General features: G+C 42.5%; 1 protein-coding gene across 5 annotated transcripts in view; it reads right to left on the bottom strand.

The window, feature by feature from the left end:
- The window catches only part of PLOD2 (procollagen-lysine,2-oxoglutarate 5-dioxygenase 2), a 72,850-nt gene extending 52,000 nt beyond the window's left edge, over positions 1-20,850 (bottom strand). For 2 of the 5 annotated variants that reach the window (XM_075031717.1, XM_075031718.1), the window contains exon 1: positions 5,408-5,607. In XM_075031717.1, coding sequence (XP_074887818.1) covers positions 5,408-5,516 — 109 coding nt within the window. In that variant the 5' untranslated portion in view covers positions 5,517-5,607. Of the gene's footprint in view, positions 1-5,407; positions 5,610-17,820; positions 17,890-20,150 lie in introns of those variants that run through there. The other 3 variants (XR_012650969.1, XM_075031720.1, XM_075031719.1) reach the window with 3 other exon arrangements.
- Positions 20,851-26,091: the final 5,241 nt, after the last annotated feature.

The raw sequence follows: 26,091 nt of genomic DNA, 5'->3' as shown, positions 1-26,091 counted from the left end.
CTGTCTTTTTTCCTTACAGTTTGTTTGCATTAATTACAAATACTGCATATGTCAGCTTTAAAAATATACTTGCAGTTACATTGCAAGAATCAGTGCTACCATCAAAAAGTACTCCGCATCTAAGAAAATCCACAGTGGACCAACAGATTTGCCACTTGTCTAAGGAACCCTGGAATACTTTCAAAGGGCAGACCATAAGAACTGGTGAGCCAACCACTAAAATAAAGTGGGGTTCTTCAGAATTGTCCTATAAATTTGAATGTAATGTTTTAAGCCAAGGCAGAGTTCCACTGTTTAGCCTTAAACTATTAAGGAAATTGGTCTGCAATTACTTTGTACTCCATTATAAAAATAGTCATGTGTTTTAAAAGAAATTATACAGTAATCCACAGTATCTTTAATTTTGGTTCAAGCAGAGACAGAATGAAATGATCAAATATGTCAACTGTATAATTTGTCAATAATCTAAATATTTCAACAATTAGTAGGTACCCAAGTTTCTGCAGTCTCAGTGCTCAGTTAGAACCAGTATATTATTATATGAAAAAAGGCACACAGGCATGCACGTACACTGAGAACATGAAGAAGCCAGATTACTCTGATGATCAAATAGAAGATTTACTCTGTTTCTTTAGTGGACTTGTCATTTGTTTGTTCTTCCTTCTACTACAAATTGCAAAAGGAATTCTAGCTCCTGGAAAAACTGGGATGAAACAGTGACTTTACATATGTAGTCTCCTCATGACCAGTATCATCCATATTTTGAAAACTGAATTCACCTTAAGGAAATACTACAGAAGCAGTTCTATCAAACCACGTAAAGCCACTTGTGGTGTCAGGCTGTGCTTGCAAGCACGTATTCCTTGATGATTAAGTGTCAATTTATTCTCTAGAGCTACAACATTCCCACACATACAGACACATTCCTGCTACTGATCTGTTTGGTCAAGTTGTGTTTTGTGCTGGAGAGAACCACACTCTATTTTTAAATTAAGAGGGAACAAAAATATCCTTCACTTTCAGACTTGTTTGCCTTGCAACTGATCCCTCAAAAACTATAAAACTGACATTATAAATGAAAACAAAAATGCCCTTATTGTGACCATACTTACTCTTCACGACAAGGGAATTGACCTGAGCAGCAATTTACATTTCAGACTAGCAGCAATACACAAATGGAAAGATACTGGTTTTGATTACACAATGTAAAAGTGCTAATTCAACAGACCAACTAAACACTTCCCCATGAAGAGACTTGAGTCACTTTTGCTTAAGTAAGCAGTGAGGGGAAAAGGCCAAGAACTCAGACATAAATCATGACTCTCCAGAATATGCCACCAACATAAAGAAAACTCTGAGAAATAATCTGTTAGTTTAGATCCTCGACAGAAATGCATTTCACACAAAACCTCCCTGGTTCAGACAACCATGGTGGTTGTTCCACCATACCTTTACGCTGCAATTTACAGCATCAAATGCTGATGATAAAGATCAAAACTGTTTTACTTTTTCTTGTTTTAATTAGAAATGCATTTTACAGTCAAAGTTGCAATGATCTTGCCCAACCCCACTGCACATCGCAGAGAGAAGCAATGTCACATTCACCACTGTGGTCTACCGCCACAGCCTAAATATTCCCTCCACGTAAGGAAAGAAAGAAAAGCTTGGCCAAAAAATTAAAAAAAACAAATCCACTGTAGAGGTTTTATTTTGGAACAGAGACTGGTATTGTGCAGTCTCTAAACCAGGTGCTATGAAGAACTCAGACTGCCAACTTTGGGTGTCTTCAAGGACAAGTATTTTCAAGGGAAAAATACGTGATGGAAGAACGACTTTGCTGCTTTGCATCTCCATAGCCATGTTCGCTTACTTTTAACTAATTTCCAAACACGCACACACACCACTACGCACTGTTTCATTTGTTATTCACCATTTATTTCAAAGCTGGAGCCTAAAGGTATCTACACGAGTGATCATTACCCATCTGAAGCGGTGTACACCGATGCTACACGCATTCCTAAACACTCCCCGGCAGTGGGGCTGATGGTGCCCCCAGGTCACGGGTAACCCAGACCTTGTCCTCTGCTGGGTCTGGTCCCGAGCACATCACTCTCTGCCTTCACCCTTCACCTGTAAGAGCCAGGTGGCAGCTTTTTTGTACAGTCCTCACAAAAAAGGGCACAAAACTCCCAAGAGACCTAGAGGACGCTTCTCCCCAACACAGGTTTATGTAGCGGTTTTAGATACTGCGGTGACAAGATGGGGCAAAAGTAGCTTCAGCAGAGAAGCAAGAAAGAGAAAAATCAGGCAGAGAGACAGAGGCAGGCACAGAGTGCCGTACTGACGGCCTCTTCTCCACCGAGCAGGCCAAATCTTTCAGTACTTCTAGTAAGTACGTCAAGATGGTTGAATGACCAGATTCCCTTGTTTGTGCAAGGTGCCTCAGAGGGAAAGGCCTATCAATCGCTCACTGTCGCAGCGACCGTTTTGGCTGAGCCCAAAAAAGTCAACGGAAATGGCGACAGTACACGCTGTATCTCCAAGTGAGTCCTTGCACAGCTAGACCAGTCAGCAATTACTGCTCGAAGCATTTGCGACCAGCATTTGACAGATGCCGGGGTGGAGGAAAGCGCTCCCGCAGCCTGCCGGGCTGCCTGCACCTCCCGGCCAGGCTGGCTCTGGAAAGCCACCCACGCTGCTGGGGCCCCCCCGAAACAAACCCCCTCCCAACCCACCCTCCCACCAGCCACCTTTCAGGAGCACAGACAGACAGCAACCAACCATGGGGCCCACCTCAAAGCCTGCCCGTTTGCCACCGCCACCATCTGCGGCCCCAACACCTCAGCGCAGCCACGCTCCAGCCGGCCAAGTCCCCGCAGCCGCTCTGGGGAACAGACTCAAAGGCAGAAAAGCCATTTCCCGTGCAAGCGGCTGATGAATAAAACGTTTTAGGTGGGAACGGCATTTACATCTGTTGCCAAGACCAGTGTCCGCTTCTAGTGCGATGACAAATGTCTTTTCCACTCACTCTCCGTGCGTCCTGGACTGCATTACGTGATAGCAACATGCATGCAGCAAGTACGGTGCAACGGAAATATTTTTGCTGTTGTCTTAACACAGAAACTTTTGTATCTTCACCATACAGGAGTCAGTGTTTCAGAGCTCAACAGTGCTCTTAGCGATTGCTTGAAGCACAAAGCTGAGGCAAAGGAGCACAGGAGGGATTTCTGCAAACACGGTTTGCCACAGGGCCGCGCTGACTGCTCATTGCTCAAGTAACCACTGCTGTGCAACAGGCAGTTCTCTCGCTATAACTCTTCCAAGCCCTTTCGAATAAAGCAGTAGTCCTATTACGAAATAAAGATGCAGCTCAGCCATCAGTTCTAGATACTCTTGTTACAGCTTATTTCTGAAGCAAGCAACACTAATGGACCGCTTTAAAATCTGACAGGGCATCTTTGCATGCTGCTGTACACCAAGTTGTACAAGTACCAAGAGACTAGAAATTAAAAACCAGATTTTTAGAACCAGAGGCACACTAAGGTCTGCTTCTCCTCAAGCAATACAGCACAGACTCAGGGAAAACATTGAAAGGTTAGAACTGGAATAAAAACAAGTAACACAGCAGGCAGTATTTGGGGTCATGAAACTACTCAAGGCATGGTTTCAACTCAGCAGGCTGCTACAATTCAGGCTGCTAATGTTTAAATTAAAAAGAATTAAGATTTTCCTCTGTGAACACCTATACACAAATGTATTGGTGCTTTCTGGCACTATCATTCCTGTAGCATCATTTTCATTATTTATATAGATGCAGCAGTCTATTTTTGGTTTGCTGAATCATACAGTGCTGTCTGGACTACGCACTCTTTGCTTTTCATACCTTTGAACACCAGCAGGATTAAAGAAAAATCCTTACCATGCCTGCTATTAGCTTGACATCCTACAACTCAAGTATGTAGTTTAAAAAAAGCATTATCTGAACAGATATTTTTGAGAAAATATAACTGTGATTGCAATAAATGACTTCCAAAGGAGCTTGACTTACAATCTCACTGCCCTGATGACAGGCATAGGAGCTCAACTTCTTCTTCAAAACATGCGCCCATAGGCTGCACCTCTGAGGGACAGTGAAAGCTGAACAGCAATGCTCACGCGCCCCTGACAGACTGCAAGCTACACTGCACACCACAACCTTCAGAGAAATCCTCTGAACAACTAAAAACAGCAAAGCATTAAGAAAACTGGAAATGAGAAGCTCATTGAGTTGAGTCTGGTATTCATCAACACCTTTTTTTAAAAAAAAAAAATTATACTAGTTATCAACCAAGTCAGCAGTTTTCCTATCAAAACTAGAACTTGCTGACAAAACTTTCTTCTCAAAAAAAGGAGTTTCCTTCTGCCCACCAGAAGTAAATTAAGCTAGATATTAAAAATAACTTGATTACACTCTTGAGTAAACAAGCCAAGAAATGAAACTATTTTGGATTTCATGTGGTAACAATCTAGTGGGATGAAATACCTTTGTATGCCTAGAATCAACATCATAAGTACAGATTCTAAAACAGTAATAGAGCAAGAAATATGTTTTGGCATATCGTTGGACATACATGTGCTTGGACACCTCTCTCTGAGGGAATTTCCTGTATACATTCTTTTATTTTACATGCTGAAGATAAAATTTCTTTCTATCTTCTGGCTCCTTGACTGCAAAATGCAACGAGCAAAAAGCATGCAATCCTCCGAGGGACGGGAAGGGGCATTTAAGTCTCCAGCTGACTTCTGCATGAAGTTGGAAACTTTATCAGCCGTTGCTACAGTTTAGAGAAGCAGCAAATGACGCTATGCTTTTCCCAGCCTTGGAAAAACATGTTCATCAACACCTTGTTTCAGGAAAAGGGAAGAAAAGGGGGGGAGGGGAGGAGAAAGTCAGGGAGACTCATTTCCCATTAAGGAATCTTCTTCCTTCTCAATGGGGGGGTTATGCATCTATTTCTGTATGACTCACTCCGGCGGGTTAAAGCCCTTTCAGCCAAGCGGCTCCTCTCGAGAGCAACCTGGGGAGCCCTGCCCCGGCCGGCGCCGCAGCCCCCTCCCGCACCGCCGAGCCCGCTCCGGCGCCCCGAGCGGCATTTTAAAGTGCGGAGCGTGGGAGGGGGTTTGGGGGGAGGAGGGGGAAGGGAGAGAGAATAAAGGAGGAAAGCAGCGGTTGTCAGCCCCCGCACAGGGGACGGGAAGGTCTTCCCTTCCCGGCGGATGTTACCGAGCCGGGAGGCACAAAGCCGCCGGTACCGCCCGGCCGGCAGCGCATCCTCGCCGCGCCCAAGCACACCTCCCGCAGGCGGCGGGACCGCGCCGCGGGGCTCCGCCGCCGCCCCCCCAACCCCCGCGCCGCCCCGCGCCTCACCTGCGGGCCCGGGCCCGGGGCGCCGCTCCGCCGCCGCCGCCGGCGGCAGCGCCAGGGCCAGCAGCAGCGGCAGGAGGAGGCGCGGCGGCCGGGCGCCGTTCCACGCCATCTTCCCCCTCCGCACCCGCCGGCCTGCCGCCGCTCCCCGCGCCGCCAGCCCCCGAGAGCGGGGGGGAGAAAAGGGGGCGGGGGTGGAAAACGAGGCGGGGGGGGGGGAACGGTGCCTAGGGGAGCCGCCGCCGCGCCCGGGCTGCAGCTCCTCCTCCGCTGCGGGCAGGAGCGAAGGGCGCTGCCGCCCGCCCCAGGCTTTATACGGCGGTGGGAGGACCCGGGCAGCGAGGGTAGCCGGCGGCGCAACGGGAGCCGCTTGTGGCCGTCGCGCCCGTGTGCACGCCGCCGCCACCGCTGCTGCTGCCCCCGCCGCCGGGGGAGGGACGAGCGGCCAAGCCCCGCCTCGGTCTCAGCCGCCCGGGCCGCCGCCGTAGGTGCGCGGCGCTGCAGGCGCAGCCCGCCGCCGAGGGGACGGAGCGGACCGGGTCGGGCCGGGCCGGGCTGGGCGGCCCGCTGGGGAGTGCGGACCCGGCAGCTGCTCCGGGTCGAGTCCGGCTGGGCCCAGCGCGGTGCCTCCGCTCCCGGGACCTGCCCCGGTGTGGGGCCGAGCTGGGGTTAGCGACCCGCTCCTGGAAACGTTCTCGACCGTGCTGGCCGCCTGGGGGGTTGTATTCGCCTTCCCCTCAAAACATCTTGGCAGTGGTTTCGTTGGCCGCCATTACGTCCCAATAAACGTGTTCCTGAAAATTTAATGTCGTTCGGGAGACTGTGAGCAACGGAAGCCGTTACCCCACGAGCCAACAAAAACTGATCTCACCCTTTCGCCTGTGGGCGTAGAGCACTAGCGGCATCGGGACTGTGCTGCGCGTCCACTCTGCTTGTGAACGACATACCTGTCAAACGCTCCATCATTTTAGCATTCAGATTTCCGTAAAGGAACACAGTTCGTTGGTCTCATCTTAACACCCAAAAAACTATTACACGTGTATCATTAAATCACCAAATTACTGAAGGCAAGCACAGTGATGATGAAGGAGACGTACTGGCCCACTCTTTTTCCTGTTGCGATACAAGGTATATTCAGGAAGAAAAAAAAAAACCTGTAAACAATAGCTTAAATGTTTAAAAGTCATGTAAAATTGTAAAAGCAGATGGCAGCCTATTGAAATCAGTGTGGATTTACACCTTGGAAATATTACTTGAGGACCAAAGGCATAATCCAAAACAAAAATTAGTGCTGAAAGCAGGATTCATGTATTTGAGAACTACCTACATAATCATCAAATAGACACCTCATTTTTTATCCTAAATGTCTCTATGGGCCTAACAGATGTGCTTTTTTGGAGCCACGTTGGAAAGAAAAAAGGGGGAAAGAAGGGAAAACTTGACCTTGGCTACTGCAACCAGAAGAACTGCATGCTTTTGTCTGGAACCCAGAGCAGAAATCAGAGCCTGCATTACGTGCCCAGATGCTTTTATAGTTAATTGGGAGAGCTCATTCTTTCTGGACCATGCAGCACATACAGCAGGGAGGGAGGTAGAGCAAACCAAAGAAAAAGACTGGGTCCCCAGTCCCAAGGAGCTCCTAGAAGAGAGAAAGCCCAGGAAAGCAGCAGTTGGGAAATACTGAAAATGCATTCATGCAGTGATGAAGCTGCAGTTGCCAACTATAGGAGAAACAGAAAAGACCCTCCAGTTTCTTGGGCAATTACTTGTGACCTACTTTCTCCTACCACCTCTGTCAGGCACGCAGAGATTCACCAGAGAACACATAACTTCTGAATGCAGACAGTATGACCACATTTATGCACGTATCCAGGAACGGCCTCTGCTCACTCTTCCAAGAACCAGCACTACTGCTGCTGATCAACTTTTGTAGGTACATAGACTGCATTAGCTGAACGCGAGCAATGCCATCACTGGGATGATACTGCAAGTACTTCTATCTCCATTCTTTTTTAAAACAAGTTCAAGATTTCAAATAAGAAATTGGGCTTGTGAAAAATTAAGATGGAGAAAATAGTTATCATATTACAGCTACAGTTTTAAAGTAGAAAACAGGCAAACAAGCATTTCAAAAGAGGTCCTCAACAGATCAAACCTCACCTCAGATCCAGAACAGCTTAACAGTAACACTTGTACTTGGAGATACAAAGAAAGTGTAATTACAAAGCTGAAAAAATATGAACTCATTGAGAAGGAGTTAAATCACAAGAGACATGTAGAACGCAATACCATCAGCCATGAAAGACATGATAGGTTACGTCAATAAAGTCTGAGGAGGGAAAGACAGGACTGTTAGGCATCATTTCAGAATACCATGGAGATGATGTCATGACTCCCACGGACGTGACAGGAAGCAGACGAAGCTTCAGCCCTGAGAATTGAGGGTATAATCAGCAGCCGAGTGTCACGTACATATACAGTGTTCTGGGAAGTCACAGCTTGGCACCTCGCCTCTGTCAGAAGCAGCAGCTAGTTTTGCCAGAGACTAATACACAGGTCCTGAAATAGCACTGTTAGGTGGAAACCAATGGGCGTAAAGACGAGGGAGCACCCGAGAGAAATCCTAAGAGGCACTTTGTTATCAAAAAGTACGTGTAAAGGGTAGCAGGGAAGAATGAAAAGAATTAGTGAAAGAAGGATGTAAATATGCAATAATGAAAGAAAAGGAAATAGCTGGCAGACAGATTTCTAATGTATGAGGAAAATGGGTTGAGAGAACTGTGATATAAACACAGCTCATACCTATAAGTGCAAGCCCAGACTTCGACTAGAAACTTTTACATTTTCTTGTCATTTTCCTTGGTCTCTTGAAAGCTAATTTCATTTTTGACTGTTCTTAGAAAATGCAAGCTTTGCCCCCCCAAGAGAAAACAGAGCTGAAAGCTACCCAAAACACTGCTTTCAAAGTGACAAATGTGGCCAAGACATCTCCTATACCCAGAGGCTTCACTCGGACACTGGCCGATGGAAGGGAAAATGCTTGTGAAACTTCAGAACTGAGCTCCGCCAGCTGCGCAGTGCCCAAGGGCTCTGTCTCGCCCTGCTTCCTCAGACACTTGGGTTAGAAATGCTACTTTTGTCCAGAAATACCAACTTCAAGGCTTGAACTGGCAGCTGGTGGTTAGCAGGGTCTTCAGCTCTTCTGGTGCTGTTGTAAGCTGCTTCAGTACTGTATTACTGTTACAGTGTACTCAACACTTAAATCTAAGTGTAAAGCTATGTAGGAACTTACCCTCAAATCAAAATCATTTTAAATAATAATGTAGACAGTGTGTAATGTAATGTGCATATATGTACATTATACTAGAGATTAACTCCAGAAACAATTCCTACAAATGCCCCAAGAAACAATCGCACATTCTTGCTGTTGTCACTATTTGCTCCTTTGACTTTTGACTTTATCAAGCCTTTTTCATAAAGAATAAAACCTTCCTTTTCCTCTGCAACAAGGCAATTTCTTCATGAGAAATGACTCAGTTTGGTTAAGTAGGCATGGAGGAGGGGAGAGTGTTATTAATGTTTGTTGTGGGGCTATGAACATGGGAGCCCAAGGACTTTTCTTGTCCTACAACTCCAGCAACACTGAGCAAAACCAAAAAGGGAGCAACTGCAAGCAGTCCTCACTTCAAAAAGTCACTATGAAAAGCGATTTTCTGTAACCTCACAATCAGTTGCCAAACTAATTTTTTTTTAGACCCAGTGCATTTTCAACAGATCAGCAATAATATCTAGAATTCAGCTGACAGATACTTAGGCAAAATTCTACAGGACCTCTGCAGAAGACAACAGCTTCCCGAATTGTTAGTAAACTCCATTCTTTCAGTGCCTTTTCCTCAGATGCCTGGATAGTTCTTTTGCAGTCTCAGTAACTCCCTGTCTGTAGCTGCCTACCCCTACCTCCTTTTCCCCATCTCTTTCCTAATTGTCTGTAAGAAATCATCATGGGGTTGGCAACTTCCATCTTCCATAAACCACCAACAATTTTATGTTTCAAAATGCATATAGCTGGTGCCACGTGGAATGGAAACAGACATAGTTCATTGCATCACCAGCCCATCACTGCAGCCCGATGGAGCTAGGTCCTGTTGTAGGAATCTGCCTTCTAAACTAGAGAAGCTTCTTATAAGAGACCTTTTTCACATCCTCTGACTGCTTTTCATTTCACTGTCTTTAAGAAGAACACAGTCTGTGCTCCTGCTGTGCTTGCCTGTCCTTGAACTCACCTCAACTTGCATCTAGGCCTCAAAATATCTTCTTTTATTCTGGAGCCCCACTAGAATACCTTTTCCACAGATGCTAAAATGGAGCATTGTTGGTCACATGAACTTCCTTCCCTAACCTTGCAACACTGAAATTGTTCATTATACAGTAATAAAATCAAAAGAAAAGAAAAATAACAAGGCTGGTTTGTGGCAAGCCATGGCACAGAAGGAATTGTTAACAATTCACCAGCAGCAGTATTCCAAGAATTAAAAATAAATCATCAAGCAAGGTTCCTAAGTCCCTTACCTCAACAAAGCTCCTAAAGAATTTTCAAACAGATAATGAATTTGACATATAATAGCCAAAAGTCTATTTTATCTGGTTAAAAGTCAGTCATTCCCCATGTATTCTCAATAGTGGCAGTCATTAGTCATTTGTTATGAAGAACAAATTAATTCCTGTCCCATTCTATCCTAGTTTGTCCCCTCAAATATCTTTCTAGTTTCATAAAATTTGCCCTCTCTTTGTGTTACAGAGGTAATTCCATAGCCCTGTGATTTCATTGCCTGGGTCAAGTGCATACAAACTATAGGATTAAACAGAAGTTTTTTGCTTCATGAGGTTATATCACTGATCTAATTTATTATAGTAAAGTAGTAACCCTGAGTTTAGCTTTGAGATTAGATTAGTAAAACACCTTTGAGTTAGTAAGTCATACTTAACTTTTCCAGTTATATTATTTACCTTGAGTAATTTCTAAAAAGAAAATACTGGTTTTGAATTATAAATTCAACACCTATCAGTATTTTACATGAGTCAGGGGTAGCTGAAAATAGAACTTTGTTATTATAGAATAGTACTACTAGAAATTAACATTTCAAAGTAATAGCTTAAAAATCCCTTTTCAGTCGTAGGAGAAAATGTTCTTCAGATATATTTTGTTTAGATGCTCGTGGCTGTTTTAATTGGACCTCAAGCCAATGAAATACTAGAAGTAAGCTAGAATTAAAAACAAGAAGTATGTATATTTTTTGCAGAAATGCATCAATATGAATGTAAAGGCCCATCTGGCAATAATATGGCATTAAAACGTGCATCGCATTGCCTGACTTACTATAAGTATAAGAGCATTTAATAAGGGCCTTTTAAGTACTTCAGCCCTAATAAGAAATCTTCCACAGACATTTTATTTCCAAGGATCAGGCTAAATGTTACTGAAGTTCTACTCTTGCTGTCTGAAAATAGTTTCTCCTTGGCTGCTTCCCTTTAATTTATCCTCAACTTCAGTAAGAACATTTCTTTGAGTTGCCGCCCCAGTCTTGTTATTATGGGTGCGATCCAGCCTGTTGCCAAGATGTGCTGAGTACTCCTCAGGGGTGCTGAGACCCCACTGATTTCAGTGGATGCTCAGCATCTTTCCCTGTTGAGTGCTGAGTCAATCCTTTGGGCTATAGTCATAGTTTCTTTCCCAAGCCACCCAATCAGAAATTACTTTGCTTCATTCACTCATTTATAATTATAGCTATAAACAGCCCATACGAGCAAAAGATTAATAGTGTTAGCAAGCATTTCCAGGGTATAATCAGCTGTCATCCCATAATTACTCAAAAGATTGAATGAGTGGCTTTGAAATTACAAGGAGAGTTACATTCCTTTACTGAGACGGAGCAGCAAGACATGAGTGCCCATGAAAAGCCGTGCTAAGTTTTTGTCTGTGGTCCATCCTTTGGCGTTTATGACATGATTGCTCCAGCCTCAAAGTCCTATCCTGCACTACAGAAGTCAGGGAGCATCATAAGAGAATAAGTCTTGCTGACCTGGCCTCAAGCCAGATGCTTTAGACCTCCATCACTGCTTCTGGTGGACACAAAGGTCTGATTCCCATTTTTTCACTTTCATTGCATTTATTTTTACGTGATTTATATAGGCACAAGAAACTGAGAAATAAATCCTCAGAGCATCTCTTGTAAACTCTGCTGATCAGGGTTGATCTTGTAAAGATTTCAGTCCCATCACCCAATAAACTATAAAATGCTCCCCAGAGTCTCAAATGAGAGGTGTTGAAATGGACAGTTAATCATAATGACTAATTTAAAGTCTTGCTTTTGTTATAGTTTAGGGATGCAGAAAAGAATATAATGGAAAACTGGCTAAAAGAAAAATAATTTTCAACATTTACTGTGGGATTAATAGGAACTAGAGGAAAAATGTGTTTATGAAATTGAAGCTGGGAGTCTATGTGAGTGTTTGTGTCTATGTCAACAAAACATCGTAATGTAAAAAATGTTCCTCTGAAGGAAGCCTGTGGTATTAAAGAGACTGAAGTGTGTCACATGGGTATGATCAATAGAGGAGGGGAGGTCAGTATGTATTTTACAATAGTTACCCTAAAGCCTACTTTTTTTGTGATTTCAGAAGCCTAGTGGAGACTCCTAGAGTGGCAATTTGGGAAAACCGCTGGAGCAGAGAAGCATGTCCCACAAGTATTCCCCTACGGGAAGACATCAGATTTCATATTCTCTGTTACTGGAATGGTTTTGGTCGAAGTTTCCTTTCCTGCTTCTGCTCTGGGAGTTTTATGACTGTTCTGCCTGTCCACAATGATCTCATTCTCTCCAGCTGACTTGTGTAAGGTAAATAGAAACTGCTGTCTGAAAAAACCTAATTTTGACAGGTAGGTCTTTTTATTAGTTTAGTTTGATTTATAACAAAATTGCCATTAAATTAGTCTTATTTCCTACTTCCTGTATGATCTAAATGAGGAATCCCATATGGCCCCAGAACAACTTCTGGCAGCATTTCTGGAACACTGGATTCGAGAGAGAAAGAAGGGAGATGGACTGGCCATTATTTTGCTGCTGCTACAGTCCGCTTGCACAGAGCCTTCCAACTTCCACTTTTCGGCAGGCATTGTGTGAAAGAGAGACCACAGGAAAGGTGAGGAAAAGCTAAGAGCCACAGACCTTACTTAATTTAGTGCCACTCTGGTTGGTCAAAATATCATATGGCTTTGCAATACCTAACTATTTTGCCTCTTGACAAGAAAACCTTTTACAGGGAAAAAGAGGTGGCAGCCAATAAAAACAAGGTGTGGAAAGTAAAAATACTATCTTCAAATGAACAGTTAAATACAGTAACCAGGAAAGCTGAGGTTGTGAGCAGTGTCCCTGACACGAGCAAGAAAGCAAGAAAATCTCATGACTGAATCAGTAGGAGAATGTGCTTTCAAGCTTAGAAACATTTAGGAGCTAAACGCTGCCTTTGAGGGTTTTTTTTCTCATGCTCTTCTCCATCTTACATTCCATGTGCACATAGTTTTATTTGGTAAAAAGGGATATGAAGGGAGGCTATGTTCAGATCACTACTAGAAAACTTCCTTTGCAGAGCAGGGGTCACAACTGTTAACCCACACTAGTGTACTTAATCACTGAACTGAGTGACTGGTAGGGTAAGGGTGAGAGCGGAACAGATTCAGACCTTTAATACTAAAATGGCCAGGAGTTACTTAAGCAATGGAAAAGTTGTAGGTTTCAGGCTGTGTACTGTGAAAGTAAAATGCTTTCAGTCTGGATGCTTCTTCTCCATTGTACTTCTTAGGCCAGTGAGCAAAAGCATGCATGCCTTTTTTTAAGGCTGGGAGCTTGACTGTTCTCAGCTTACATGGGAAGGGGCACAGAGGAGGCAAGCTTTGAATAGCAGCACAGTTTTGATAAACGTGATCCACTCTGCATTCAAGACAACTCACTTATCTGCTGTTCAGGGAATGACTGGAATAAATTGAGAACTTCCAATAGATCCTCAAGAGGGCTTTTTTCAAAAGATTTGGAAATTTAATTATTTTTTAGCACATCACTCAACAGAAGTCAGAAGGATGGCTAGTTTGAATCTTTGCAGTAATTTCTCAGAGACTGCAGTTTGTGCTTCTTTAGTTTGGATGCTCCGGAAGATGAAGTCCCTAGCTAAGATAATTCTGGTGACTTGTTAAGGTTGGCTCCTGTAGTCTGGGCTTTAGGGGGGTAGTTTCAGTGGTGATCTGGCTGCTTCACTTCCAGATAATCTGAAGCCTGTACTGTTCAAGGCAACATACAGATTGATTCTACATTAGGGAATGTGATGGAATGAATTTCCTTCCTGTTTAAAGAAAACTAAACAAACTTACTTTATGTATCAGAAGGCAGCAGCAACCTCCTCCAGAATGGGGAGGAACATCGTGATGAATAAGTAGCAGGAGTCACAGGTAGCCCAGCAGTGCTCCAGGACTGTGAATGGGTGCTCATAAAATCCCAAGCAGAATTAAGAAAGTGGCCAAAATTGCACATAGCCTAAGCATCACATGCTGATGAGCCTGGGCCACTGTCTTCTGCTCTTCCCTTTTCCTCAGTCTTTCTTCACTCCATCAAGAGGATATGTGTCGTATATAAGGCTGTAGCCACAATCACTTTTGTAGGGTTTAGAAGAGTAGAAATCACAATACTCAACCTAATAGCGTCCTCAGATAAACTGTGCAGGCAGCCTTTATTCCAGGGTACCTAAAGGAGGAGGCAAACTTGGTAGGCACAGAGCACACATCTCCAGGACGCTCCTAGTAAATGGCCAGGTAAAAGCCATCCTGTCGTCATAGCAAAGAAAAGGGGTAGACACAAGTCCCCTTTCCTTGTATCCCTGTACCAATGTAAGGATATTCTTGCCTTTGAGATGATTACACATTAACAATGTCCTTCGATGTAGCCAGAAAGAAATAAGGAAAACCTTATAGCCTCTATATCTGACTCTGGCAGGCAGCTGCCTAGCACATTATCACCTCTGCAAAACCCTTACTTACAGGAAACTGTTATTAATGTGGCTGTCTCATTGTGCTTACATTCTGCCTGCTAGAATTCAGAATTCTGCCGAAATAAGGCCTGCAGAACTCACTGTGGTTCAGCTGTAATGCTCCCCCCATGTAGTGGGGAATATCGATATTATTTATTCTTGCATTCGGGTTCCCAGAGTGAGATTTGTACCCCTGATTCAGGAAAAACAAATCAGTAATACTACTCTTGTTACTCTGCTTGGAAAGTCTATGTAAACATTTGTGTTGAACTACTAAATTGTTTCTAAACAGATAGATTTGATACAAATTATAACCAAAAAAATATTCTTTATGCCAGTCATTTTCATATTATTTCCCTTTCATGTATCCTCATTTTCAAGATGCTGCTTCTTCACTTTTTCTACCAAAATATGCTCATGCAATGTAGCCAGAGCTGTATTAGTACTGTATTAGTACTGTATTAGCCTACTCTCAGTATAAAAGCTCTGCAGGTCCATACATATTTCATTCCCTGGGTTTCATGACAGGGACATGTGACTATCTTTAGCTCAGTCCCTTTTTTTTCTGTGTAATCTTTTGTTCTGCCAGCTCTGCAAGGAGATGACTCAACCATCTTTAAGTCTGCCAGTCTGCTCCAACCTGGAGCAGTACTCAGAAACATCAACACGCCTTTCCAGTCCTTTGGTAAACGCATTCAGCCATGAGTACAGCATTTCCAGTCATGTGGCCTTCATCTTTTTTTCAAGATCCTTTTGAAGTTCTTGGTTCTTGAGATGCAAGAATCAGATCCGAGGACTGTGGATCACTTAATCCTCTCACTTTGCATTGTGCACAGCATTGTAGTGATAGTCTGCAAAAGCCTACTGAGCACCTCCCAGGCTAGCAGGGGACTAGAAATCTGAATGATGATTTTGAGACTAGTATTAAATATTTACTGAGCCATCAGAACTCCTCAAATCACTACATAAAGCTGTTGTGAGGTATTAGTATTGGCACAGGCTATTCACGTTACCCAGTTTTAAGGTTCATCCCCCTAAGGATAATAGTGATAACCTCCCCAGCTTTCCAATCCAAACAACAGAAATCACTTGCTCTCAAAACAAAATATAATCTTTAAATTCGACCATGCTTGAAGTAGCTACCAAAGCCAGAGAGAGCACTATTATGCAATTTCCAAAGGAAAACAAAGACAAGATAAATGCAGAAAAAAATCCTTCTAAATCACAGAAATTCAAGAAAACGCATACATGACTAAAGCCAGGCTTCTGCAAAATCTCAGTTGCAGCTTCTTTCTCATCTTGGTACCTTGTGTGTCTTTTTCCAAATCAGTGTCAGAGAGGATGAAGATCCTTGTTGTTTTAGTGAGTAGGCCATTTAATGCTGCTCTTCATATCTTCCTTCTGCAGTTTGTGAGCAGCCCAGCTTGCTGTATATCAATCTGCCTTTGTTCTGTTGAATTATTACAAATAATTCTCTAGTTCTCAAACATAATTCTAGTGTTTTATTCCCCTTATGGTCTAAGACTGTAATTGAGACAGCTGATGGTACAGCTGAATATAAGCTTCCATAAACAAATGCTGTGCATTTGAACTCAACTGCACGTAGGCCATCCACACACTTTTTCCACTCTGACTGTTTCTCCCTGCAGCCAGTCGGGGAAGATGTTTTGGCCATGACTCTGCTGTAGATTACTCCACATCGTACTGACATCCGACTGGAGTAAGGAAAAAGCTACTGGTTAAATATCCATGATTTTTAGCCAGCATGCCAAGAGTCTCAGACGGGACGTACTCCGTCTCTCTTTTGAAAAGGATCAGTGCTCCCAGGCTGACCTTCAAAGCCCAGCTCTGTTTGTGGGAGTATGTACTCTTCACCTCTCAAAGACAGGGAACTTACTGCAGCACTTGAAATTTTACTGGCTGTGTTTCCTTTTCATATAGTGCAGACAGGGAATATTAAGCAGAGATATGCTTTACAATCACCATTTATGTCATTTACTCTTTTTCTTTTCATCCCAGAGAAAGCCTAACCTTTTTCCCATGGAATTTCTCTTAAGTGAGTCACAGAAGTCAACTGTTGCCCAGGCACTTACAGGAAAGATGGATTTATATTTTATGTGCATTTTTAGGAATGCTATTCTGTCACACCATACATCTCAATGACTCAATTAGGTCATTGCACTGTAGAGGAAAACAGACGTGATTTATCGGTCTGTCATTATGGAGAAGGCTTGATTCTGAGTTTGTCCATCCACTTCTAACTCCACACAAACCTCAATCTGTGATTCCCATCATTTTGGGGCTCCATAGCCAGAGAGCATGACTGGGCAGAGAAAGGCTTTGATACTTTGGTGATTAAACATTTAAAAAACCACCTAATTTAGATGATGGATGAATGACAGCAAGGAAGCAGCATCTCTGCACTCAACCCACTGAGAAATACTTGGCAGGCAGCAAAGATTCAGAAAACAGGTACTAGCATATATGCTTTGTTTCTCCATGTATGCTCTGCCTGAGATAGCTATTCATGACAAGTCACTGGGGGACAGCTTATGTCACTGGCAACAGGACCTACAGGCACTCTGCACACCACCTTGGTCCTCCCCAGCTGATGCAAAATTGCACCTTTATAGCAGTGCTATAGGGAACCCTGTGCCTTTTCAGTGGTGACAGAGGAAGTGAATACTGCTTTAAGGAGATGATTCATGTGAATGCTTTTCAGCCTTCTGCGGATTTTAAACTTATGGAATAAAATCTTAATCTTGCTCTAAAACTCATTCAGGAGTCCCATATGTAAAACTTTTAAACCAAAGTAACTTGTTGCACTAGTCATCTGCTCCATTATTAGCAAGGAACTGATGGGACTTAGAAGAAACTTAGTTACTGCTCCACAGGCACAGAAATCCCCAATAAACAGGGCACTGGTCTAACTAAATCTAATACAATCATTAATTCAAGTCATTATTTAGAGAATCCCATCATATATGAAAAAATAAAAACCTTAACCACAAAATTGCTAGATTAACGGGAGCACATTCATAATTCTACCTGGCTGCTTTTTTTTCTTTCTTTTGGGAGAAACAAATTATAGTTCTTATATTTTAATGTGAGAAGAGACATTTGATCAGCTGTTCTGACCAGAATGTCACACTCATTGCATTCCTCTTATGTACCTTCATATTACAGCCAAGACCATGAGTTAGATTAAAACATTTTGGTCCTCAGCATAGTAAACTGTTGACGCCATGCTGACAGCCTGTTAACAGCAACCAGCTATTAGTGGAATTGCTGTGGGAGTTTGTAGGAAGGCATTTGCAAATGCTTTATCAATACATATTTACCTCAGCAGCAAAAAGGACAGCCACCACCAGTTGTTGTGGCCTGGGTAGACGTGCCATATTCTTCCCCCTAGCTGAAGAAAAAGGATTTGAATCAATATGAATTACAGGTAGATAGCCCAGGTGGAGCAGAAGGTGACGGTCTCAGGGAAGGGATGAAGTTTCAGGAATTGCAACAGTTTTCCATGTACCTGTAATCAGGCAGCACCAAAGCACGTCTCCAAGGCAAGCACTCATCACGCTTTCTTATCCAATCACTTCAGGCTGCAGCTTGATTATGCTGGGATTTCAAGCCCTGATATTTTTTTAGCACCCTTCTCTTGCTTTTTTCCACTGCCAGCTTTTTTCCATTTGTATTTTTAAATGGTCAAATTCTAATCTCAAATGTACATTAACCAAAAATCCCCTGATCTGCACCTGGATAGAAATACTGGTGTGGCTGGATCTGAGCTGAGACACAGAGATTTACCAGTGGTGCTAGGTGCCCTCTGGACCAGGCAGCTAATTGCCTTTGACTTTGCCGAGCTTTGGCTCAATAGGATTTTGAAGTCAAACGTATTTCATAGATGTTTACACCTCATTACATCCTTTTGAAAAGATAAAAACTTGACTAGTGCATATTTCTGTTTGTAAATTGGGCTTCAGTTTATCTGATAGTGAAAGCTTTTGCTAAATTTCAGCACATAATTACTGAAGTGCAAATCCCCAGGAAAAACAATTTGCTGTAAAGATTTTGTATTTGCAGCTTAAAAGGCATTGATTAGTTTATGTTTTACCTTGGCACCGCATTGTAGTAGTTCCCTTAAAGCATACATAACCACTGACATTTTTGTAATTTATTTTTCATTACTTTTCTTTAATATGCACTTTTACACAAATATTTCCTTCAACTAAACTTATTACTTAGAAAGTTGAACACCATAAATGGAGCACAAACAACATACATAAATTTAGTTGATTTCTTCAACAGAGATTTTGCCTTCTTCTCTCTTGCTCTCTTCTCTACGACTGAAGCATTAATTATTTGCTCTTTTCCTTTTTTTTCTTTTTTTTTTTTTTACCATGGAAAAATGTGTGCTGCAGTGCACAGGTAAGTTCTTGTTCATTTCAATGACTGCCTTTAATTCTTAGTGCATTTTAATATTAGCTCACTACCTCTCATGGCCTTTCCAAAGTTTGTTCAGTGGAAAAAGAGGACAGGGCACAGTGAGCCCTTGTCTGTGGTGAACAACTTTGCTTGTATTTCTTTTCTATCCTAATCTGGCAACAAGCAGAATACGGACATAAACAGAGTGCCAGCAAGCTCAGCCTCAGTCCACTGAAAGACCTATATTTTCCAGGAGCCACAAATCCTGCTCCCTGAAAAATGAGAAATTTGCTGACACAATAAAGCAGTGTACTTGATTCCATTGTACAGCCATACTCAGTGGGATAAAAAATATTTTTATACCTGTTAGAAACTTTTATACGAGTTTAAAAGTTTTATACCAGTTAAAAAGCAGGACTGGCTGCAGGAGTAAAAGAAGACAGGATTTAGCTGCTAAAGTGTAGGGCTCTGGCAAATGTACACAACCATTGCAGTATTAGGATTTATTTTGTTCAAACTACCCAGGGCGTTGCTCCGTGTAATACTGGATGGCTGGAGAGAGGCACAGTAAAACCAGGAGACAGAGCCTGAGCTGAAATATCAGCTGGGGGGATTGGGTAAGATCATAAAGTACTGAAGGAACAACTTACAGAATATAAAGACTGGTGGAGTGAGCTCATCGGTGATGTACATGACAGCTCAGTTGTATAGCGGGGTGTAACTAAATAGAAATTGGACCAGCACAAAGCAGTGCTTGTGCAAGTTCAGATACTTTGGGAGGTTGTGCTGTTCAAATTGTGCCAAAAAAAATCCCAACACTCAGGAGGAAATGTACACTTACGCAAGAGGGACTATAGTTCAGAGCAGGAACATGCAACCAGGATGTCAAGTACAGCACACTGTTGCGCTGACCTGCTAGTTATACGTAGTATCAGCAGAACATTGCTGTAAGCCACAAAGGCAGCCCCAAGGTCTTTAGTGTCTTCAGGGTCAAAACCTATGACTGGGTCATTTAAATTAGCAGGTTACCTTTTGTTTATACTTTTCTTCTTATGAATATCTTTAATTATAGCCTTCACCATAAATCCCAGCTTCCCCAGTTTGCCTAGGAGTTGCCATACAGCATTTCCCACCCACTGCTCGCTGTTGGAGCTCAGTGCCAGCTCACAGCATCACCACAGTGCCAGTGCCATCTCCCAGCTTCATATGCAGTGTTCTGGCAGCGCTGCAGCATTTGACCACTTACCTTTGAAATATACCTTTGTCCGTGCTCCTTGAAGTTGTGACACAGGGTTGCACAGGAATTTTCCTGTTGCGGATTGTCTCTGCGTCACTCCCTCTCTGTAGCACATGCAACAAGGAACAGGAGGCTCCTGGCCAGAAGACCAGGCCAGGAGTCCCTGCATTGCACTAGCCCACTCCCCAGGTTTTTTTTGGTATGCACTTGTAATCAGGGCCTGAAGCTGGTTGCGCAGCAGAGCTGAGGACACCAGGAGTTGCTGAGGTCCTGGTGCATACAGCACCAGCGCAGGCTCCCCCCTGTGTATGCTGCCCAGCCTCGTACCAGTTTCTGTTTGCTCCTCAGTAAATGGCAATCAACAAAGGAGAAATATTGACTTCCTCAGATGCTACCAGCTGCCCTGGTTCAATAACTAGGTCAGCTAAAGGTTAAACCCACCGAGGCATGAACAACAAGTTTAAACTTAAAAAAAAAAAAAAGAAAAAGAAAAACACAGCCAAAGCCTGGAGGGAAGGCTGGAGCAGATTCCCAGGCCCATGGCTGTAGCTCTCCCATCCCTTGCCCTCTCCTCTGTCCCTCGCCCTCTCCTCCACTGCCCTGCAGTGCTTGCAGTCCATGTCGCAGCCATGCACACTGAAGCCATGTCACGTCTAGGGAGCTAAATGCACCTCAGATGTAAATCAGTGACATTAAATCATCAATGAAACTAGCCTGTTAGCTTCAATGTACCCTGCTGTGATATAGTAATAACTTTTTGCATTATATAGTAAATTATGTCAGAAATCATAGTCCAATTCCAAATTCTACCATTTACCAAGCCTAATGCAACTTTAAGGACATTACACAGTATTTGTCTGGCATTTTTTAAATTAATCATGGTTTAACATACATTCACACACATTTTTTAATTTTCCTAGTGGCACGTAATTGCATTTGAAGCTTAAGACTTTGCAGTTTGGGTGGTAAAGACACATCTAGGTTTCCACATTCATGTAGGGAATACATACTTTGGAGATAGTGTAATCTGAAGTTCTTCCACTGAGAAAATCAGAATGATGACTAACAACACTGCCTGTGAAGCTCAGAGCAAGGTTTTAAGCAGTGAAAAAATAATTTCTGTGCTAACACTGCCATCTATTGCCACCCACTGAAAAATAGGAGACACAGTCATCTTAAATCCCTGTTCTCATCTCTTCTCCTTCTTTGCTATTTGCTGCAATGCTTTAATGTATATTTTCTCCTCACTGCTGTCTTTAATAACATAGTGTTATCAGGGGAAAAAAAGCAAATAAACCAAAATCAAGTGATATGTTAAATTCATCTGTAGAAGAGAGGATAAAGTCTCTCCACAACAAAATCAGCAATGTATGAATGTGTCCCTGTGGGTGGTGACGGGGAGCTGCTAGAGTCCTAGAGCAATCTGATCCAGTACATAAGCATAGCATGTATAAGTACATATATCATGAAAGCACACATAGAGCCCTGATCTAACACAACAGAATTCTCCACTAGCTGGGCTCTTTCCTCCAACCTGGGAAAGCTGTATCTTTTTCTTTGTTATTCTCTCCCTCTGACCTCTTGCTATTTTCTGTGGGGTTTTTATACCTTTTTTACCTCCTGTCTCACTAATGTTAAGATCAAATCTTACCACATGATTGATTTTTGCTTGACATGGCTTCTTCATCTTGGGGTGTAGTGGTGGTTTCCTGTCCATGCAACCTGTATGTTTCCTTGCCCTGGTGTGACGGTCTGACAAATTCTAGTCAATGTGTCAAACATTCGTTAAAGAACTTTGGTGGACAAAATGGCCTCTGTAAAAACGCTGGAGTTTTGTAAACAGGACAATGTGGCCGGAGGAGAAGGCCCCACAGAGGGTGGGACTGTGCTTCTCCAAAGCTGCAATTCCTTATCTTAAGTGACCAGGAGAAAGAGCACAGCGTATGCGTCTTAAGGAGGGACCCCCACGGAGGACGGGACTGTGCTTTTATCTTGAGCAGTGACACCAGCAGGGAAAGAGAGGCAACTCCCCAATGAACCCTTCCAAAGCTCACTGACTGATTCCAGAGAACCCTGGGAACATGAACTGCGCGTGTTGAGACCCCCAACTAACACACTATAAGAGAAGGGAGAACGAGTTCTCAGTGCCCACCCTCCAGACCTGGATCTCTACGCTGGCTGGACCAGTGCTGAACCCAGGAATGGTGAAACCCTTTTCTTCTCTCTTTCTTTCTTTTCTTTCTTTCTTTTTCTCTCTCTCCCTCTTTTTCTTATCTCTTTTCCACAGTCCCTACACCTCATCCTTTTAAACATAAACTGTTGACCAAGTCTGGGACTAGGAGTGGCTCTAGCCGCCCCTGGGCTCCTCTTTGAGAAGGAGTCTAGAAAGCAAGGGGGTCTGCTCTGAACCGTACAAGTCAACGGGAGGGCTATCCTTCTGACACAGTTTCATGTTCCTTTTCCCGCTTCTTTTTCTAACACCTCCCTTCTCTTTTCAAACAGCAGCTTAATGACATGATGCAAGGTTCACATTGATAAGTTCACTTGTACTTGGGCAAGGTTAGCTAGGTTGAATAAATGTTGATTGTTGTTTGAACTCCCCTGGTATCATTTCACCTTAATTCTGACAAAGGAAATCCATGAACCTGAGTTGCTCCAATTTTGGGATGCAATACCTGGTCATGAGAGGTTCCCTTATCTGCAAGTTCTTCAGGTTCCACAACTTCCTCACTGCATCATCCTTTTACCTTTACCATTTATCAATTTCGTAAGTATTCCTGTCACAAATTAGTAGCATTCATAGAATCATAGAATTGTTTAGGTTGGAAAAGACCTTTAAGATCATCAAGTCCAACCATTAACCCAGCACTGCCAAGTCCACCACTAAACCATGTCCCCAAGTGCCACATCTACACATATTTTAAATACCTCCAGGGATGGTGACTCAACCACTTCCCTGGGTAGCCTGTTCCAGCGCTTAACAACACTTTTGGTGAAGAAATTTTTCCTAAGATCTAATCTAAACCTCCCCTGGTGCAAGGCCACTTCCTTTTGTCCTATTGTTTGTTACTTGGGAAAAGAGACTGACACCCACCTCACTACAACCCCCCTTCAGGTAGTTGTAGAGAGCGATAAGGTCTCCCCTCAGCCTCCTCTTCTCCAGGCTAAACAGCCCCAGCTCCCTCAGCTGCTCCTCATAAGACTTGTGCTCCAGGCCCCTCAGCAACTTGGTTGCCCTTCTCTGGACACGCTCCAGCACCTCCATGTCTTTCCTGTAGTGAGGGGTCCAAAACTGAACACAGGACTTGAGGTGCAGCCTCACCAGTGCTGCATACAATGCCCATTAGCAGTCAAACACTTAAGCCACGCAATTTTACAATACATTCCCTTGAACAAAGATTTGACTGTCTTTATTACTGCTGACATTTCCAATTAGTTACCCCTGTGCCTAAAGTAAATGAGCTAAATTCAGTTCAGAAAAACCAATTGCTTTCTCCTTCCCTGACTCACCTTTTATTGTGCAGTCCCTGCTCCCACTGTCAGCTTTTAGTCAAAGTTATTCTCATTAGTAAAACCAAGATGACGTACATGAGGTATGTAAGGGCTGGCCTTGGGTCTACAAAAAGACCCAAGGAGGCCTTTTTATGAACTTTGCAAATATGAATTTAAAAGTTTTTAGGACACCAAGTGTAATAGAATTTATTTTAAAACAATGCTTCTCCTCCAATTAACAAAATTATTCTCTCTCCTCAATTAGCGGAGTAAATTACTTTTTTTTCTCTTTTTTTTTTTTTTTTTTTTACACTTACAATTTTGGTTTCTGGAAACTGGAATTAACTATGCTTTTCTGCTGAGAAACATCATATAAATTACGCCTTTCTGTGCCGTATAGACCCTAGGGTTTCATTAAGTGACTGCATCTCCTGTACAGCTGGAGATGAAAAACTTACAGGGATGATACAGATGGAAAGGTCATTAACAGAACTAAAGAAATCCATCTGCAAATCTCACTCTGTAAAGGTTTTATGTAACAGCTCTATCTAACTGAGATAGTATTGAGTAACAGGCAGCGTGCTGAAAGTCTTCTAATGCTTTCCAAAGCCTGGATTTATGGATAGGGGGATAAATCATTGTATTGCTTATAGTCTGATGGATGAAGAGTGGAGAGTTCTGGAGCCTGGTGATTTATTAAATATGGATGCTGTTATGGGTTCTTTCAAAATGAAGAAAGACAGCTCAAAGAATGATTTATTCTGCATTTAGCACAACCAGTTTCAGAAATGAGCAAGTGAATACAGCTCTCTCCAGAAGTTCTTGAAAAATGTAAGGAATAAGCATTTTTCAATTAAATATCATTAGGAAAAAGTAAGATAAAAGTGATAAGGTATTGTTTGGTTAACTAAAGAGTTACCCCTTAACAGCTTTAGTTAGGACTTCTCATGCAATATTTTTACCTTCATGAGAGACTGTGAACCATTCCACAAGACAAACGTCTGTGAGCTGTGTAACCAGTATCAGAGTTACCCAGTTACCAACTGATGGAAAGTTCCTCTATTCCAATGCTCTCTGTCCTTTTATGATCCGAGGTTGTGGAACTTTCCTGTTCTTACCACAATTCTGGCAAATCTACAAGGCTTAGTTTGAACTTCTTACACCTTACTATGTAGCTGGATTCACATACTGATTCCCTTGGGCTATTTAATTCTTCACCTTACTTACTAATTTTGCTAAATACATGGTCAAGGAATAAGCTGTAGCAATTTTACCACTAGATTCAAGCAGCACAAAATCAAAAAATCTAAATGACAACAGCACAACTTACACAACTTCATTGGGTTTCACTGTATTTGAGAAATCCGTTTGTAACCAAAGATATCTTTGCTTTGGTTACACTTTACAGAATTGTTACTGCTTGCAACTGCAATTCTGCTTAACATAGAAGAACTGCAACATTTTTTTCCTACACATCTTGAAGTGAAGCTTATCATTCTTGACTGTTTGCATTCTCACATTCTTCCCTTACTGCTCTACAGAGATGTAAGTGAATTTTTATATGTAATTTTGTATGCAAGGTTGTTGGGACAACAGTGCTTCTAGGACTTATGGTGAATACCTAAGCACAACATTTGAACATAAAATTTCGAATTACTTAAAGCAATGAAAATAAAGTCTCCTGGTTATGTCCCATTAGCCCAAGGTCCTAATACCTTACTTAAATTTGCATACACTTCCCAGTTTATTGTCAAGGGATGAATTTATGATGCAAGGTGCTTTCCAGCATAGGCAAAGGTATCATTGTTTTGCCTACTTGCAAAATATTATTCCATCCATTCTTCAAACAGCCACCACTCTAATGAAAAAAGTAAATGTAAATTCTATGCAGGACTTGCCATGGAATTAAACAGATATTTTCAAATATCTAAAAAAAAAAATAAATTATGGAATATTTGAGTAACTCTGCTCTCTGTTGAAAGTGCAGCTATTGAATGTGCTTGAGCCTGGGACTTCAGAGCTACAGACAGAACTGAAGCTGTGTGTCACCCCCTGCAAGAAAAATAATACTGATGGGCTTAGCCATATGAATCCCTACAGCACAGCTCTGGTCCTGGATGTGTTACTTTGGCTTCTATACACTTATCTTCTATTCCTAACTGAAGCAATCAGAAACTCTTAGCAGATTTTAGCAAGACTGAATTTTTGGTATCTCATTAATTGCTGGTCAATAAAGCACAAAATATTTTCAAAATAACAATAATTTCATTCCCTAAGAATAGTGCTGATGAATCAAAAATGCACCTCCAGCAATCCCTATTATTAAAGGCACCATATTCAAGGAATTTTGTCTTTAGCAGCAGAAGCTAACTTTAACAAGGCATAATACACAGTTTTAAAGACTTTCAGAACAGTATAGATTGTTGTCACAAGTTTATACAATTCTTATAACGTCAAA

This window comes from Buteo buteo, chromosome 7, assembly GCF_964188355.1.
Source record: "Buteo buteo chromosome 7, bButBut1.hap1.1, whole genome shotgun sequence".
NCBI lineage: Eukaryota > Metazoa > Chordata > Aves > Accipitriformes > Accipitridae > Buteo > Buteo buteo.
The sequence above is the reverse complement of the archived record's forward strand: the minus strand, read 5'-3'. Positions and strand labels throughout refer to the sequence as shown.